Source organism: Salvelinus fontinalis, chromosome 18 (assembly GCF_029448725.1).
Source record: "Salvelinus fontinalis isolate EN_2023a chromosome 18, ASM2944872v1, whole genome shotgun sequence".
NCBI classification, from domain to species: domain Eukaryota; kingdom Metazoa; phylum Chordata; class Actinopteri; order Salmoniformes; family Salmonidae; genus Salvelinus; species Salvelinus fontinalis.
In genome coordinates this window covers 19,963,825-19,981,658 of record NC_074682.1, presented here as the reverse complement: position 1 = coordinate 19,981,658, position 17,834 = coordinate 19,963,825, and the positions used below count along the sequence as shown (strand labels likewise).

Genomic DNA, 17,834 nt, shown 5'->3' with positions numbered 1-17,834 from the left:
TGCCTAGCGGTAGCAGAGAGTACAGTCTCTGACTAGGGTGGCTGGAGTCTTTGACAATTTTTAGGTTCTTCCTCTGACACCGCCTGGTACAGAGGTCCTGGATGGCAGGGAGCTTGGCCCCGGTGATGTACTGGGCTGTATGCACTACCCTCTGTAGACCTTGTGGTCGGAGGTTGAGCAGTTGCCACCCCAGGCAGTGATGCAACCCGTCAGGATGCTCTCGATGGTGCAGCTGTAAAACCTTTTGAGGATCTGAGGACGCATGACAAATCTTTTTAGTCTCCTGAGGGGGAATATGTTTTGTCGTGCCCTCTTCACGACTGTCTTGGTGTGTTTGGACCGTGTTAGTTTGTTGGTGATGTGGACCCCATGGAACTTGAAGCTCTCAACCTGCTCCACTACAGCCCCGTCAATGAGAATGGGGCTTGCTCGGTCCTCCTTTTCATGTAGTCCACAATAATCTTCTTTGTCTTGATCACGTTGAGGAAGAGGTTGTTGTTCTTGCACCACACGGTCAGGTCTCTGACCTCCTCCCTATAGGCTGTCTCATTGTTGTCGGTGATCAGGCAACGGTGATCACTGTTGCAACGGTGTCGGTGATCACTGTTGCGTCATCGGCAATCTTAATGATGGTGTTGGAGTCGAGCCTGGCCGTGCAGTCATGAGTGAACAGGGAGTACAGGAGGGGACTGACCACGCACCTCTGAGGGGCCCCCGGGGCCAAGCTCCCTGCGTGGCAGATGTGTTACCACCTGGGGGCAGCCTGGCAGGAAGTCCAGGATCCAGTTGCAGAGGGACGTGTTCAGTCCCAGTGTCCTTAGCTTAGTGATGAGCTTGGAGGTTCATTATGGTGTTGAACGCTGAGCTGTAGTCAATGAACAGCATTCTCACATAGGTGTTCATTTTCTCCAGGTGGAAAAGGGCAGTGTGGAGTGCAATGGAGATTGCGTCATCTGTGGATCTGTTGGGGCGGTATGCAAGCATTTCATGGCTACAGATGTGAGTGCTACGGGGCAGTAGTCATTTAGGCAGGTTACTTTGGCGTTCTTGGGCGCAGGGATTATGGTGGTCTGCTTGAAACATTTTGGTATTACAGACTGGGTCAGGGAGAGGTTGAAAATGTCAGTGAAGAATCAGGATGGTATCATAGGAAAAGACACCTCTTTCACACGGATTAGCACAGAAGTGGGAATGTATCATACTTTGACTAAAATTATAACTTGTTGACTTAAATCGTTGTTCAACATCATGGGCCATCATTTTTCAGGTCGAAAATGTGGATTTCTACAGTGGGCATTTACATTTAAACTGTATACTATTGCTTTAATAGTTAATACTCCCCGGCGCTAGGATCCGGAGGATTGAGCTCTGCATATCTCTCTCTCTCTCTCTGTACCTCTCTCCCTCCTCTCCTCGCCTTTTCTCCCAAGCCTGTTTTAAAGTCTCTGCCAGACTTTGGCACACACGCTACTTCCTGGATGGAGGAATGGAACACTTCCAGTGCCGCTCCAACTATTCCCTCTCTGTTTTCGACAGCAGGACCGCTGCAGCTCTCCGCTGCATGGACTACTGCCACTAGCGTCCTCTGCTCCTATCTATTCTATCCTTGATAAATGAACTGATTGAAGCCCGAAAGCTATATCTCTACTAACTGACATGTTTTTTTTGGGGAGTATCAAGAAGCTGTTTGGAAGGAGGTTTTGAGAAGTAAATGCTATTTTCTGGAGGTTCCAGATCCGCACTGAATTTCACTGAACAGTCACTAGCCTACATTTAGCAGCATTTGCGCTGCTTTTACGCAGCGGACATTGATTTTTTGATCAGACGGATAACTCAACAGTTGCCCTTTTTGCTCTCGATGTTCATTTTGTCATGCGGAGGCTACTGCAATCGTGTTGCTGGTGGATCTTGTCTTTCATTTTGTCTGCCTTCGTGCTCTTTTGGGCTGACTGTCATCCTGGTAAGTTTTTCGAAGTCACATCTCTCCTCTTTTCCAAGCTTGGTGATTTTCATGACTTGAGAAGTCATGGGCTAGGAAACATTAGTGCAATATGACTCAACTCGGCTCATACACGAGTGGAATATTAATGTAATGTAATGATGACATGGTGTGCAGTAGCCTATCACATAATTTTGTGCCAATTTGTTCCTTGCGATTTTTTAAATAATTAGGCTGTATGCTAGGCTACACATTCAATCAGACAACAGCCACGATCCACGATACCATTTGGGATTATGGAAATATAGATTTCTCTCGCAAAAGTCTTTGTTTTTCCATTGCAATTTTTTCGTGAATCTAATACATCTCTAGTAGGCTATACAGTCCATCCAAAGGTGGTGAAACTCCCTTCCACTTTATCCCTAGATTAACACGCGGCGAGGTATTCTTTAGGCTATACCAACAGGAAAGCTCATGATAATAATTAGTATAGCCTATAAACAATATAGTTTATTTTTGCAACAACGATCTGAAAAGAATTGCAATCCTCAGAAATAGCCTTGATAATTGACAGCGCGGAGCGCCAATGCAACGAACCCGATCTCCAAACCGTGCGGCAACAGTGTGGAAAAGCAAATCAACGGCATTGAAAACATGTAGATTTATCGTTGTATAGCCTATTATATCACATTCCAATTGCGTCTAACTACAAGGTTATGCATAAACCCATAACGCATATAAAACGGCAATCGTTAGCGCGCAGTAACAGCAGGTAATTGACACAAATAAATAGGCTACCCAAATGTGTCTTCCATTTGACGCCGGTACTGAATTAAAACATATTTGAGTCTTGGCGCAATGTTCACAAACTCCGTTCTGACTTGGCAAAAAGAACATTTGAGAAAAATGACTGCCTGCATCAATGGAAATGTTGCTCACGGAGCTTCGTCATTTGGAATGGTAAACAGAAACATTCCTATAAATAATTGTCAATATTTGACTATGCTCAGACGAATACAGTTCCTTGTGATTTGGGACTAATATATAGGCTATAGGCTATATATCGCACGGGCGCTTAGAGGATTCGCACCGCTGTCCCTATGGCTGTTTTAGTAGAATTTTAATTTGGGTGACCTTGAGCTGGAGTTTCCTCAAGCTTTTAGAATTTGATCATCATTACACCAGGTCCAAGAAAAATGTCTTTGTTTCCCGCTTGACAGTCCCTAGATGTGAAGGCGCTGCGATGGACGCTCCTGGAATCCGCAACACAAATCCAATAGTTGTGTTTATTTTTTTGCTAAATCAAACGATCAACTATTACATTTGAATGAGATGCATTACACATTGCGTCTTGTGCCGGTATTTGGAAGCTAATACACACATTGTAATTCCCATGTATCCTAGATATGCAATTGCATTCCTTTACACTCTGAAGAGATATTATGTAGTCGAATGCCTAGTATCCAGCTACAGGTGATGCATGAAGTGAATAAGCAAACTATAACCTTTTCATGCTAATTTACATGTAGAAATACATTGTGTCTGTCTCACTCTCTCTCCTCTCCCTCTCTCTTTATCTCTCTGTGTGTTTGATTAACTTGTCATATTTTATCTCATTCTAAAATGTGAAAGTAATAATCTATTACTGTGCTGTGTGCTCTTTGCAAATCCAAAACCAAATATAATTCATCACCCCTGGTTTGTACCGTTTGCGATGAACAAAACGGAGGTTACTTTACTGAAAAATCAACATTTCATACTTGATTTATCATTAGAGGATTGATGAAGGCTTGAGGAACAGGTCACAGAAGGGCAAATACACGCCCCAAGGACTGGGACTCTCTCTCTCTCTCTCTGCTGGTGTGCAGTGTGCCAAACTTCAAGGTATCAGCCTGCTGTAGGCTGCACTAGGGGTTTGAGTGAGACCGGTTAGTAGTACCCGGAGAGAAAAGCAGAGTGTGATCACTTCTATGATGTACTGTATCATGTGCAGCAGATGCCGCAAGCAGTTGTATGACTAAAGTGATAGTTTTTAGTTATGGCTGTGAAGTTATAGTAAGAGAGTGAAAGAGACACCAAATGACTAAAAGTTTGAGAATATACGATTTTGTATTTGATCACCAATATTTTTTGTTTTGTATAGCTAGCCTCATTATTAAGTAGTTTATAGAACTGTAATATTTTTTTTATATTTTTTTTTACAAACTGTGATCTTTACCCCCTGCTCATTAAAAGTGCTTTAACTGTTTACAATGGTCTCCTTCAGCGTCAGGTCTTCCAACAATACAGCTGAACACTGTAGACAGACGGACAAAATAGCAACTTTATTATCCTTGTCATGTTTCTGTGAAAGAGGCTGCTGCACTCTTCAGTCTCCCTAAATAGTCAGTTTTCTTACTGTGTATTTGGGATGCCAAAGCATCTGTTTGGGATATAATATATATAGTGCTGAATATCACTGCGGGGTGTCTCCTGCCACAGAGCACCAGCTCCCATCTCCAGTCTGGATGTGAGGGTACTATGAGTCCAGTCACAGCCAGGCTGGTAATGAAAGACAGAACACATCGCCTTGTCATTCACCTCTCCACCATTCAGACCAGAGCGACTAGGAGGAAAGACGGGAGAGAGGGAAAGAGATCTGTTTGGCCTTCGATCAGTCCCCATGTCTGTGAAGTGAATGTATGTTGTTGACAGAACAAGCAGAACAGAACAGTCAATGTAATCTTATGAGAAGCTCCTTAGCCAGCACATCTTTTCATTTTCCTCTCCTTTTTATTTATTTATTATTATTTACCTTCCTTTCATTGTCATCTGGGGAGAGTGCAATTGTTTGAGCCTGATAGGATAATAAACACATTATTTCATTCTATCTGAGCAGGCTGTGCCTTAAATTCAGAGTTACAGCGTACAATAGTAAAGGTTGACATTTAGGGAAGATTGGATATACTCTTGGCCTCAGTAGCAACATTATCATCATCATCATCTCTACCAGCGCTGGCTATTATCTGCCTCACGCACAAACCGGAGCAGCTCAAATGTCCGCCAGGTCACTTTATCAGTCTCTGGGCCTGTCATCGTCGCCAAGCTCCCCCTAATAGATTGATTAAAAGATATGGGGGGAAGCAGACAGTTAACTGCGTGGGACGCTGTCATGTTGCAGTTGCTTAGTGATTTTGTACAGGGTTCTTGAGGAAAGTGTGGGTTGTGGAGAGAGATGCTGAACTGTACGACAGCACACTGCAATGTGTTGTGTTTATTGGAGTTATCTTAGAATTAGCTTTCTGGTACTCATGCTGTTAGTTACAACATTAGCGCAATTATTAATGCTAATATTACTACTAATTAATATTTTCACAATAATGAGAATTTGAATAATATATAATTGAAAATCTGTGTTCACAGTTTTCATCAGCAGTTCTGCTGAGTTAGGCATTCCCGTTGTTTAATCTGTCTCTCATCAGTTTTTCGCCTCATAAATTCCGAAGCCCAGTGAGCTGCTGGGAAACGCGGTCCGTGCTGGGAAGATTCCGGGCTGCCTTCCCTTTTTCCTGCCATAGCTTTTGGGCTTAATGGACTGCTGAAAATAAAAGCTGCTTCATTCAACAGTGGGCTTTGGCGTCGCCTTTTCTATTGTTCCAGCTCATTGTTCTAATCAAGTCTTCACTGGATTATTTTCAATTGGAAGGGGTGGGAGTTTCCCATAATTTCCTTCAAGGTATTGGAATTATTCACCGGTCTGCCCTTTGCTGCTTTGAAACAATCTCTCTCTCTTTCTCCGCTTTTTCTGTTCTCCCTCTCTTTTTGTGGGCTCGTTCTGATTGCTTCCAGTGTGCTCCGGTTCAGTCAGCGTGTTTCCTGCCCAGCCCTCTCTCTCTCTCTCTCTCTGTGAGACGCACATCTCACGCTGTTAGATGCAGGGTGTCCATTATCCCACAACATGCATTGAAGTAGATACTTTTTCAATCACACATCTTGCTTATGTTTAATTTGAAGTGCCTGGAATATACTGCCTGTAATGCTTTCATATAATTGTATTGTACTGTATCCCATGTATTCTAATACATGGATTAGTAACAATGGTCAAAATATTTTCCTCACAATGGGTGATGAAGGTGACCAAGGGCAATGCAAGATAATAGCAAGAGTTAATTGCGCACATGTCAAGTAATGATTTAGACCTTGCTGCACATACTTATCTTCAATTCAAGTACGCTTACCCTGTTTACCAGAGAGGCAGATTAGAGGTTGAGAAAAGGCAAGTCGTAGCATTTCCAATGTCCTTTTGGAGCGCTGAATGACGGGCTGCAGTAGAGGTGACAGCAACCTGCAGAGAGTTACCTCTCTCCTAGCAGTACTGTCACAAACACCCCCCCAGGTTGAACAGGGATGGGGTGAAGACGGGAGACCAGAGGGCGTAACAGGAACTGTTTAGAGACCAGAGGATGTACTACTGACAGGCCATACACTCCTCCTCCCATTCCCCGAAACCCTGTCACTGCTCTTATCAGACCTGGGGTGCATGCAGGCCTCTAAATGTAATGGACAGCCCAGCTCACCATGTGATGCCTGCTGTGAGAGGGAGAGAGGGGGGTGGTGGTGGTGAGACAGAGAGAGGGTTAAACTCTCACCCCCTCTGTGCCGGTAACGCTGCCTGCCAGGCTGCCTGTCCCTGGAGCCTGGGGAGCGGAGTGGTGCCAGGGAGGATGTCAGTTCCGTGGATTGGTCAGTGTTAAAACTCCCAGGACTGACAGGCTGTCGGGTGAGGAGGTGAAGTCTGATTATCTGTTTATTTTTACATATTTGATTGTTGTGGTTAGATAAATGAAAAGTGGGGTTTCATCACAAACAAATGGAATGGAATAGCTTGATTTGAGCTTTGTTAGTTGTATGGTGTTTGCCTAGTGATAGATTTTCAGTCTCTACAGTTGCTTTGACAGAAACCCACACACGTTACAGCTCTTATGTTCTCTATCAAGCCATTTAGCTGTAAGTCCTCTATTGAGTGCAGACAATCCATTGCAACATATTTGATTTGTCTTCAAATATCTCATATTGATTTCTTAGCCTCTTTGAACAGTGAGTCTCCTTTCACTCCGTTCGTCTTCACTTCCTCTTCACATTTTTGTGATCCAGGGTAGTTCGACATTGAACGTTTTAAAGGGGCAGTGCAGTCAAAACATGTTATTCCTTCAAAAAAAAAAAGATATTTCTTCACTGTGAGGTCGAAATAACACTGAAAATTATGATAATACCCTTTTAGTGTAAGAGCTTTCTGAAATAAAACGCCTGGAATTTCAGACTGTTCAGGTGGATGGACTTCTGGCCCACAGCATGACATCACAATCTGCTCTGATTATTCTGACCAGTCATCTTTTTTTTGCAATCAAGGCTGTGTATGTAATAAAGCAATTGTACACGAGAGGCTGTGCGAAACTACTTTTTTAGCACGGCTGTGCTGCGGTCATAGGTACAAGGCAAAGCCGAGAAGCGTAAATCAGCACAGCCGTGCTAAAAAGGTAGTTTTGCGCAACCTCGAGTGTACAGTTGCTTTTCTACAATGGATTACCAAATAAAATAAAAAACTTGATTTTGATAAATGTATTCATAGGCTACTATTTTATCCCTCAACAAAAATATAGGCCTAGTCCCCACACTATGGTTGCTAGCCAAGCCGGTCGTTCATTCTATCGGTTAGGTTGCCAGTCGTGAAGTCTTTTTGTTCTATATCTATGGACGCAACCCAGTTGTTCATTCTAAATGTTCTGTTGCCATGCTGGTTGGCAATATCCATTGCTAGCTAGCTAGCCAAATATGGCTAACACAGTCACGTCAAATCATGCAGCCAGAGTAACAGCAAAGTAGCTGCATTTCATTTCGTTTGACCTGTTTTTCTATTAACATTCCTTTGTATATATCTATAAAAATTATGCTGATTCATGATTTCAACTGTCTGAGAAAGTCCATCTCGCCTTGACACGTTCTCAATAGGACAGTGGAGATTGAATTTCAATATTGAAACACTGTTGCAAATGTCGAGAGACAGACAGCAACGTTGGTACAAACCCCTGTTTTTGCAAACCAAATGTTAGGCTGGAAGCAAGAGGAAATAATGACTAGATGCTTTTTACAGTGGAGATCAAGGTAATGAATTGGCTGATGGGACAGTGGATGCGCAAGGATTTTTCATATGGAACAGAAAACAAAATGGCAATTTTTTTCGTCCCAGGCTAGCCGTGCTTAACAGATTTTTTAGTATGGCTTAGAATGTGTCTCAACCAATCACAATGCTTCTTTTGACCAACCCATTGTTGAAATATATTTACATTTGTATCAAAACGCCCACACGGTCAGACTGAACATTTTAATGGAAAAAGGAGGCTAAGAGAAATGAATTATTAATATATATGTATATTTTGAGTTATATTCATGAAATAAACACACAGTGATTTATTAGACATACAGTGATTATTTAAAAATGTAATTAAAAAGACTGCAACCTTTTTCTCATAGTTTTCTAAATTATTTGTATGAATAATGATTTGCGATTATAAACCACAGTGTAAAGTTCAGAATTTTTCTTGGTGTCAAGAGACATTTTATCACTCATATTCACTCGTACAGCACCTCTGAGGTGGGCAATATCACATTTCTAATTATAATGGGTTTCACATGTGAGTAGTAGTAAACTTATACAACCTTATATTATAACACTGTTTGGTCCTCTGTTTACTATCCCACTTCTGAGTTTTCAGTCTCAGCCTTGTCTCTCTCTGTCTCTACCTTACTCTGCAGTCACAATTAGCATGTTTCTGTAGCCATGGAGGAGACATTAATAACAAATTAAGCAGCTCAAGCCAGTGCCGATGCAGTTAAATGTATTTTTTCCTGTGAGGTTGTCAAGTGATCCTCTGTTACCGCTGCTCTAGCAACCATGGAATGCTAAGTATAGACTCAGCAAGGACACACACAACGGTCTGTGTGGTTATGTGTGGGGGTTGAGTGCTCAGTGATGTGTGGTATTAGCAATTGGATACATTAATGCAATAAACAATTAATAATTAAGATTCAGCATCAGCCTCAATGTCAGCATCAAGATGCAAACTGCTGAGGATACTTAAAGATATAATTTTGAATGATGACCTTCTGTCTGGGATGCTAATGACTAAATACATACCTTTGGTTTCATTACCGTACAGTGTAACTCATGGCACATTTGAACTGGACCATTAGATGTATTTTTTTCTGTATTGGGACCGTTTTTGTTTTACTTTTTCACTTTTATTTTAAGATAACATTGAGGGGGGGGGAGTCTGAAATTGTTTATACGAAGCTCAGTCAGTTTCCCAATGTGCTTACTTTGGATTATCACTGTCATTAATTCACAGTGTTTGTTCGGCCACTCTATCAGACCCTTGGTGAGAGAGTGCTAAACTTCATCCATCACCGTTCCCTCTTTTGCCAAACCCCTCGCCTCCTAGCCTGCATATCTTCCTGCCTCTCTTTAAATAAATTCTTATTTTCACCCCCTTCATCGATTCTGGACCTTTTTACACCCTTGCACTGGCAGTTCCAAAACAAAGTCAAGGCTCTCACTCCAATTGTCCAATCACTCATGATTTGTACCTCCATCAAATATTTACAAAGCAAACACAAATCTGCTGCGATGCCAATTTCTGCTCTGAGTAAGGCTAGACTCTTTTAGGAAAGCTTTAGCAACTTAACTTTAGCCTTTCTCCATTAACAACTATGTGTTGGAGGGGCAAGGCTGTAATGAAGTTAAAACAGCGAACACTTTTGCCTGAAAAGAATACAGTAGAATGGAATAGAGGCTACTGGTGAGCTGAAATAATAATGTTAAAAAAAATAATGCCTCACTCCTGCTGCTATTTGTCAGTGGACCGAACCAGGATAATTGTTTCCTTTCATTGCCCCACTTGTTTCTCATAGGTGTTGCATTTTAGAGAGGTTGATAAACTGTGTAATGTTTCCCTGCTCCTAGAGAATAATAGTCACAGGGATGTGGCATGCCCTTTCCACTGTCCAAATGCATTAGTGTTGCACTAGGGTGACTGAGAGGTCTTGGCAGGTTACAGCCTTGATATCCACTCCCATTTCCCTGGCAAAGTAAAAAAAAAAAAAAAGAGATAGAAAATAAAAAAGAGAGAAAATCACCACATGCCATGAAGTGTTGTGTCACAGAGTCAGCGGCAGGCCTGAGAGTAGAGAGCAGTATGAGCCCTCCTCATTAAATTCTCACAGTGGCATTGGTTTTTCCACTTTAATGCTTGAGAGATGTTGGCTTCCTCCCCTGAGAGATGGGGACAAGGGCTGTGGAGTTGGCTGCACTGCCCAATTTGTCTTACTTCTGGGGAGGCTGTTTAAACTTCAATGCCTTCTCCCGCTGTCCATCTCTCTCTCTCTCTCTCTCTCTCTCTCTCTCTCTCTCTCTCTCTCTCGCACTATCCCTCTCTCTCGCGCTCTCTCTCTCTGTCTCTCTCGCTCTGACCATTTTTGTTTTTGTACTAAAGTAATGCATGCAGATCACTGCCAGTCACCCAATGCTGAATCTGCAGTGAAAAAGTGTGATGGTCAATGTCACACCACAGTCAATTGTCACAGCTATAGTGAAATTCAGATAGATTGATCCTTCACAAATCACAGTAGCCCAAACAGCCCCAACCAGCCATTATGAATACTGAATGTACAGAACTTCTCACATCAACAGAAACACTGCTGGATGGGTGTCTGGGGTGCGTTGTGAAACATCACCACATTCCTCCCTGTCAATCAAAGAATGAGAGGACAGTTTCCCAGAGTCCACATCAGCTTTTAAAGCATGGGGAGTATTATTTCAGGCCACACTTGAATGTCTAAAACTATATAGAAAGTATGTAAACATTAGATTACATGACCAAAGGTATGTGGACACCTGCTCGTTGAACATCTCATTCCAAAATCATGGGCATTAATATGGAGTTGGTCCCCCCTTTGCTGCTTTAACAGCCTCCACTCTTCTAGCAAGGCTTTCCACTAGATGTTGGAACATTGCTGTGGGACTTGCTTCCATTCAGCCACAAAAGCATTAGTGAGGTCGGGCACGGATGTTAGGTGATTAGGCCTGGCTCGCAGTCGGCGTTCCCAATGCATCCCAAAGTTGTTCGATGGGGTTTGGGTCAGGTCTCTCTGCAGGCCAATCAAGTTCTCCACAGCGATCTCGACAAACCATTTCTGTATGGACCTCACTTTGTGCAGAGGGGCATTGTCATGCTGAAACAGTAAAGGGCCTTCCCCAAACTGTTGCCACAAAGTTGGAAGCACAGAATCATCTAGAATGTCATTGTATGCTGTAGAGTTACAATTTCCCTTCACTGGAACTAAGGGGCCTAGCCCGAACCATTGCAAACAGCCCCAGACCATTATTCCTCCTCCACCAAACTTTACAGTTGGCACTATGCATTCGGACAGGCAGCGTTCTCCTGGCATCCCCCAATCCCAGATTCGTCTGTCGAACTGACAGATGGTGAAGCGTGATTCATTACTCCAGAGAACGTGTTTCCACTGCTCCAGAGTCCAATGGTGGTGAGCTTTACACCACTCCAGCCGACGCTTGGCATTGCGCATGATGATCTTAGACTTGTGTGCGGCTGCTCGGCCATGGAAACCCATTTCATGAAGCTCCCGACAAACAGTTATTGTGCTAACGTTGCTTCCAGAGGCAATTTGTAACTCAGTAGTAAGTGTTGCAACCGAGGACATATGATTTTAAACACTACGCGCTTCAGCACTCGGTGGTCTCATTCTGTCAGCCAGTGTGGCATACCATTTTGCGGCTGAGACGTTTTTGTCCTAGACATTTTTACTTCACAATAACAGCACTTAGAGTTGACCGGGGCAGCTCTAGGAGGGCAGAAATTAGACAAACTGACTTGTTGGAAATGTGGCATCCTATGAAGGTACCATGTTGGCCTTACTGAAGAGCTCAGTGTCTTTCAATCTACTGACAATGTTTATCTATGGAGATTGCATGGCTGTGTGCTCAATTTTATACTCTTTATCAGCAATGGGTGTGACTGAAAGAGCCAACTCCACTACTTTGAAGGCGTGTCCACATACTGTTGTAAATATAGTGTATAATGGACCTATACGTTTTCAAATAACTGTCCTTTTTCTGGCCTGCAAATATCTTTTGACCAACAAATCATTCCCCAAAGAATCTGTGCAGCCCACTGCTGATTTTTGATATCCTGATGTGTCCCTTGAGCCAAAATGTTTGCCCACCCCTGCTTTAAAGTATGCATCTCCTAAAGAGATTAATGCGCCTCATGTCTTTCATTAATAATCTCATAAAATTCATTAGCTGGAATTCCCCTCAGAGGTGGGATTTGAGAGTCAGAAGAGTGTTCTGCTTGTTAAAGTCCTTTCTTAAAGATCACGCCTGGGAATGAGAGAAAAAAAGAGCTTCAGAGCAAATGCAGAAGAGGAGAGATGAAGAGAGAGAAAGAGGCTACTTCTTTCTTAGAGCAGCACGTGGAGAGGCTATGTTTAATGGGAGCCATATTGATTCCTGTGACATGCCACCTTTAGATAATATATGTTTGTTTTTTTAAATAGAAACTTCCCATTCCTAGCACCAAGCTATAATTATCAGGCCATTTGAATACGGTGGTCTTTTCCTCTGACACAGCAGTAGGGTTGGGCGGTATCCAGATTTTCATACCTTCGTACCATTCCTGAACTATATACCATATATGGTATTACCGGCAGTGCACACAAAGTGCACTATTTCTTTCCAAACGTCAAAATATAGATTTTTTAGATTAAAAAAATGATGCAGATAAATAATTTAGGCAGCAGTGATCTTGATCCAGAAGGGGATTGATTGTCTCTGCTGTAACCAAGAAGCTTGCTCTTGCAAGCTAGTCACTTAGCTAGCAAGTTAGCTAACCAAATGCATAGCTGGAGAACTGAGCTGAAAATAATTGATTTGGCACAACTTAGATAGCTCACATAGTTATAAGCAGTGTTGTATAATGTTGATATTTCAAGATCCCCTGGTATACGGAATACACTGTATACCGCCCAAGCCTACATGGCAGAGTATCTGTGTGGTCATTCACCCCCACCATCAGCACCTGGCGTAATCCGCCAGTATCATCAGTATTCCTGTGCTTTCACAGTTGACTTTCATATCAGAGAGGAAGAGAGTGATCTTTGCATTTATTGCTGTGCAATTATGTGATAAATTACATTTCATATGGTAGAGGTAAGAGGTATCAGTACCCCCCCCCCCCATCTTCAGGTAGATTTAATTTTTTATTTCTTCTTAACTTGACAATGAAGAGATTGCCTCTCTGAGTGGCCTGGCCTGATGACAGTTCACTCCAGATGGATGGACATGGAAATGAAAATGAAGATGGGTGTTCTGAGCTGCTGATACTACTGCTTCTGTCATCCTGTCTCTTGAACCCCTGTGTTCTGGACTCACTGGGTGGTGGATGCTGTATCTTGGGGTGTCACTCTTCTTACTGGTCTCATTCAAGATTCTTGTTTTCTGATATTACTGAATTACTTGTTTCTTGTGTCCCATATTATTGCATGTTATGACCTCTCAAAACATCTCAAGGACATAACATTTCCTCTCAAAATGTCATGTAATGTGTTTACTCTAATCATATATTTGCTCAAAGTCACCTGCATGCATCATGTGCTCGGTAGTAATATCTATCTATCGCTTCATCTATGTCCTCCATCATGGCCACAGAGAGACTCTCTGTCCTCTCTGATTTTCTGATCAGGGTGCTGGAAGTGTTTGGCTCCTCAGTCCAGATGTTCAACAGATGGGCCTCACTAATATTACCCTGGGGACTTGCAGGTTTCCTCTCGTGCTCTCCTTCCTTCTCTCCCTCTCGATCGCCCAGCTCTCCTTCTCTTTCGCTCTCTCTCTTCCGTTCTCTCTTTCTCTTCCGTTCTCTCTCTCTTTTTCTCTTCCGTTCTCTCTTTCACTCTCGTTTGCTCGGTCTCTCCATTTTCTTTCCCCCGTGTCTCACTCACTCGCTCCTTTCTTTCTTTTCTTTCTCTCCCTCACACTCTCTTTCTTCTTTATTTCTCCCCCTCGCTCTACACACTCTCATTTTCTTCCTTTGTTCTTTAAAGTGGATGGAGTGAGAATGGAGTGAGTAGTGAGAGGAGAGATTTCCAGGCAGGATTGGGCCAGGCTCAGTACCATTCCTCATCGGTAGACAAGCGCCTGTGTTCCACCTGAAACCCCTCTGGATTTACGCTGGGACCGCAGCCATCTTTCTTCCGTTAATCACCTCGGGGCTGGGCGCTCTCTCGCCCGTCCTGGGGCCGATGGATGACCCGCGGGGGAAATCTAATGGAACCCAGCCAAGCCTGACGCTCCAGAACACTTTCTAGGTGGCACACGGAGACGTACTCTGCAGAGACACAGAAATATTAGTGATCTCAATGGAGTTTGCAGAATTAAATCTGCTTTGATATGCAAAGGTTGTGTTCGTGTGCTTCAGTGAACTTCGTTTTTTGCATCCAAAAACTTGCTTAATGTACTTCCATGCTTAGTCCAACATATCCCCCTTTTTATTTGTTGTATATGTTTTAGTTTATTTGCACAGTAGGGATATTACCAGAGCTGGACCCTGAACTTCTAGATACTGAGGAGGGCACCTTTTCAATAGATCCTATAAAAGGGCACAAGAAATGCCTTTTAACAGTATTCAGCTCAGGATTATGATATAATCTCAAAGGAGAGTGAATGTCGATTGTTATCAGGTAAGTGCTTGGAAGTTGTTTTATGTCAAAAGTATAATGAAGGACACTGTTTAGAATAGGTTTTGAGCAAAGCTTCCATTGACATGATGGGTTGTATCTACTTTTCACCACAAGGTTCAGTGGAGTCATGACTGCAGAAGCAATTTTATAGAAGGACAATGACTAACAGACTGTTTTATAAAAAATAATAATGATATCTCATTAGTGGAGTTAGATAAACTCCTGATACATTTCTCCAAACTCTCTCTATATGCATCCCTATCTCCCTCTTTCTCTACTCCATTTTCTATCTCTTTCTCTTCTTTCTGGTCATTCCCCCTCTCTCTCTTGCTGTCTATTTTTCCTCTTCTCCTCTTTCCCCTGTGCCTTTGTTTGAGGGCCTTTGGTGCTTGTACTGGTGCCGTACTGGATGGTCGCCATTTTGCAAGCTCCTCTGTAACTCCAACTAAATTTTCGGGCTACCCAAGAGGAAGTGGCGGGGTTACAGAGGCAAGGGAGGGGGGATCCTGGTGAGATTAAGGCGAAGGGAAAACCGGCCACCTCTTCCCTCCATTCTACTGGCTAATGTACAGTCACTTGATTATAAGATGGATGACCTATGATCGTGGATTTGCTACCATCGAGACTCTCGAACTGCAATATTCTTTGCTTTTCAGAAACATGGCTTTCGGACAAGATACTCCCCATGGGTATCCAACTCGATGGCTTCTCCATTCACCGAGCGGACAGGACAGTGGAGTCGGGGAAATTGAAGGGGGAGGGGTTTTCCTCTTAATCAACTCCAACTGGTGTGCTAATTCCAGTGTGGTGGAAGTGTCGACCCACTGTTCACCCTTTTTGGAATACCTGATGGTCAAATGCCAACCCTTCTACCTCCCAAGGGAGTTTTCAGACTTTATCGTGACTGCTGTGTACATTCCCCCTCAGGACAAGAAAAATAACAAGCTGACGCTTCACGAACTGTACAAGGCTATAAACAAGCAGGAAAACCTACACCCAGAAGCTGCCTTTCTGGTTTAATTCTGCATCACTAAGACACGTGATGCCCAACTTCCATCAACACGTCTCCCAATGCCACTAGGGGCAATACAGTTCTAGACTACTGCTATTCTACCCACAAGCAAGTATACAAGACCCTACCCCATCCGCCATTCATCAAATCAGATCATGACTCTGTACTCTTGCTTCCTGTTTACAAGCAGAAGCTGAAATAGGAAGTACCTGTGATTCGCGCCATTGAGAAATGGTCACCAGAATCAGAGGTTATGCTTCAGGACTGCTTTGCTAGCGCTGATTGGAATATGTTTCGAGACTCCGCCGGTAACATTGACGAGCTAACCACCTCCGTCACCTGCTTCATTAGAAAATACATCAGTGATGTTGTACCCACGGTGAGGATTTGCTGCTTCCCCAATCAAAAGCACTGGATTAACAGCGAGGATGGCGCTCAACTAAAGAACAGTGCTACCACACACAGAGCTATTGTAGGCAAACCTGATGCTACGGCCAAAGACAGGAATAAATACAAGAAGGCCCGTTATGACCTCCGCATAGTCAACAAACGAGCAAAAGGACAATGAAGAAATAAGGTGGAATCATATAACACAGGCTGCGACGCCGGCCGCATGAGGCAGGGGCTACAGTCCATAACGGGTTACAAAGGAAGACCCAAACATGATCTGATCAACGATGCCTCTCTACAAGACGAAATCAATGCATTTTAAGCATGCTTTGAGAACAACAAGATTGAGCCAGGTGTGAGGGCCGTCAGCGACCCAGAGGATTGGGTGATCACACTTTTCCGAGGCCGACGTGAGAAGGGTCTTTAATCAGGTCAACACTCGCAAGGCCCAGGCTCCGACAGTATTCCAGTGCGCGTTCTCAGAGCATGCGCAGAACAACTGGCAGGTATATTCACAGTAATTTTCAACGTCTCCTTTTCCCAGTCTGTAATCCCTTAATTTTAAAATGACCACAATCCTCCCTGTTTCTAAGAACTCTAAGGCTTCATTCCACAATGAATACCGCCCTGGAGCACTTCTGTAATCATGAGGTGTGCCATAACAAGCCTTTCAAAGCCATTAACTCCGCCACCCTAGACCCACTCCAATTTACATACCGCCCAACAGATCCATAGACGACGCAATCTCAGTCGCCCTTCATACTGCCCTTACCCTCCTAGATAAGAGGAATATTTACGTGAGAATGCTGTCCATTGACTACAGCTCAGCGTCCAACACCATTGTCCCCTCTAAGCTCGTCAGCAAGCTTAGGACTCTGGGTCTGAACACCTCCCTCTGTAACTGAATCCTGGACTTCCTCACAGGCCGACCCCAGGTGGTGAGGGTGGGCAACATCACTTCCGCCACGCTGACCCTTAACACAGGGGCCCAACAGGGGTGTGTGCTTAGTTCCCTCATGTAGTCCCTGTTCACCCATGACTGTGTGTCCACACACAACTCCAATACCATTATCAAGTTCGCTGACGACACGTCGGTGGTAGGCCTGGTCACCGGTGATGATGAGTCAGCCTACAGGGAGGAGTGGACCTGGCAGTGTGGTGCCGGAGCAACAACCTCTTCCTCATCGTCAGTTTGACCAAGGAGCTGATCATTGTCGAGCACGTCCCCATCCACATCAACAGGGCATCAGTGGAGCAGGTAGACAGCTTCAAGTTCCTCAGTGTCCAAATCACTAAAGACTTAAAATGGTCCAAACACACGCACAGTCGTGAAGAAGGTGCGACAGTGCCTCTTTTCCCTCAGCAGGTTGAAAAAGTTTGGCATGGGCCCTCAAATCCTCAAAAGGTTCTATAGCTGTACCATTGAGACCATATTGACTGGGTGCATCACTGCTTGGTATGTCAATAGCACTGCCCTCGATCGCATGACGCAACAGAGGGTTGTGCGGACAGCCCAGTACATCACTGGGGCTGAGCTCCCTGCCGTCCAGGATCTCTATATCAGGCGGTGTGAAAAGAAGGCCCGGAAAAGAGTCTAACCAAAGATTCCAACCACCCAAGCCGTAGACTATTTTCTCTGCTTTCGCACGGCAAGAGGTACAGGCACATCAAGTCTGAAACCAACAGGCTTTTGAACAGCTTTTA

General features: G+C 43.7%; 1 protein-coding gene across 2 annotated transcripts in view; it reads left to right on the top strand.

Moving 5' to 3' along the window:
* The first annotated feature begins 1,437 nt into the window (after window positions 1-1,437).
* The window catches only part of LOC129815123 (receptor-type tyrosine-protein phosphatase gamma-like), a 305,416-nt gene continuing 289,019 nt past the window's right edge, over window positions 1,438-17,834 (top strand). The window contains exon 1 of one of the 2 annotated variants that reach the window (XM_055868515.1): window positions 1,438-1,960. In XM_055868515.1, coding sequence (XP_055724490.1) covers window positions 1,873-1,960 — 88 coding nt within the window. In that variant the 5' untranslated portion in view covers window positions 1,438-1,872. The remainder of the gene's footprint in view (window positions 1,961-17,834) is intronic. The other variant, XM_055868514.1, reaches the window with a different exon arrangement.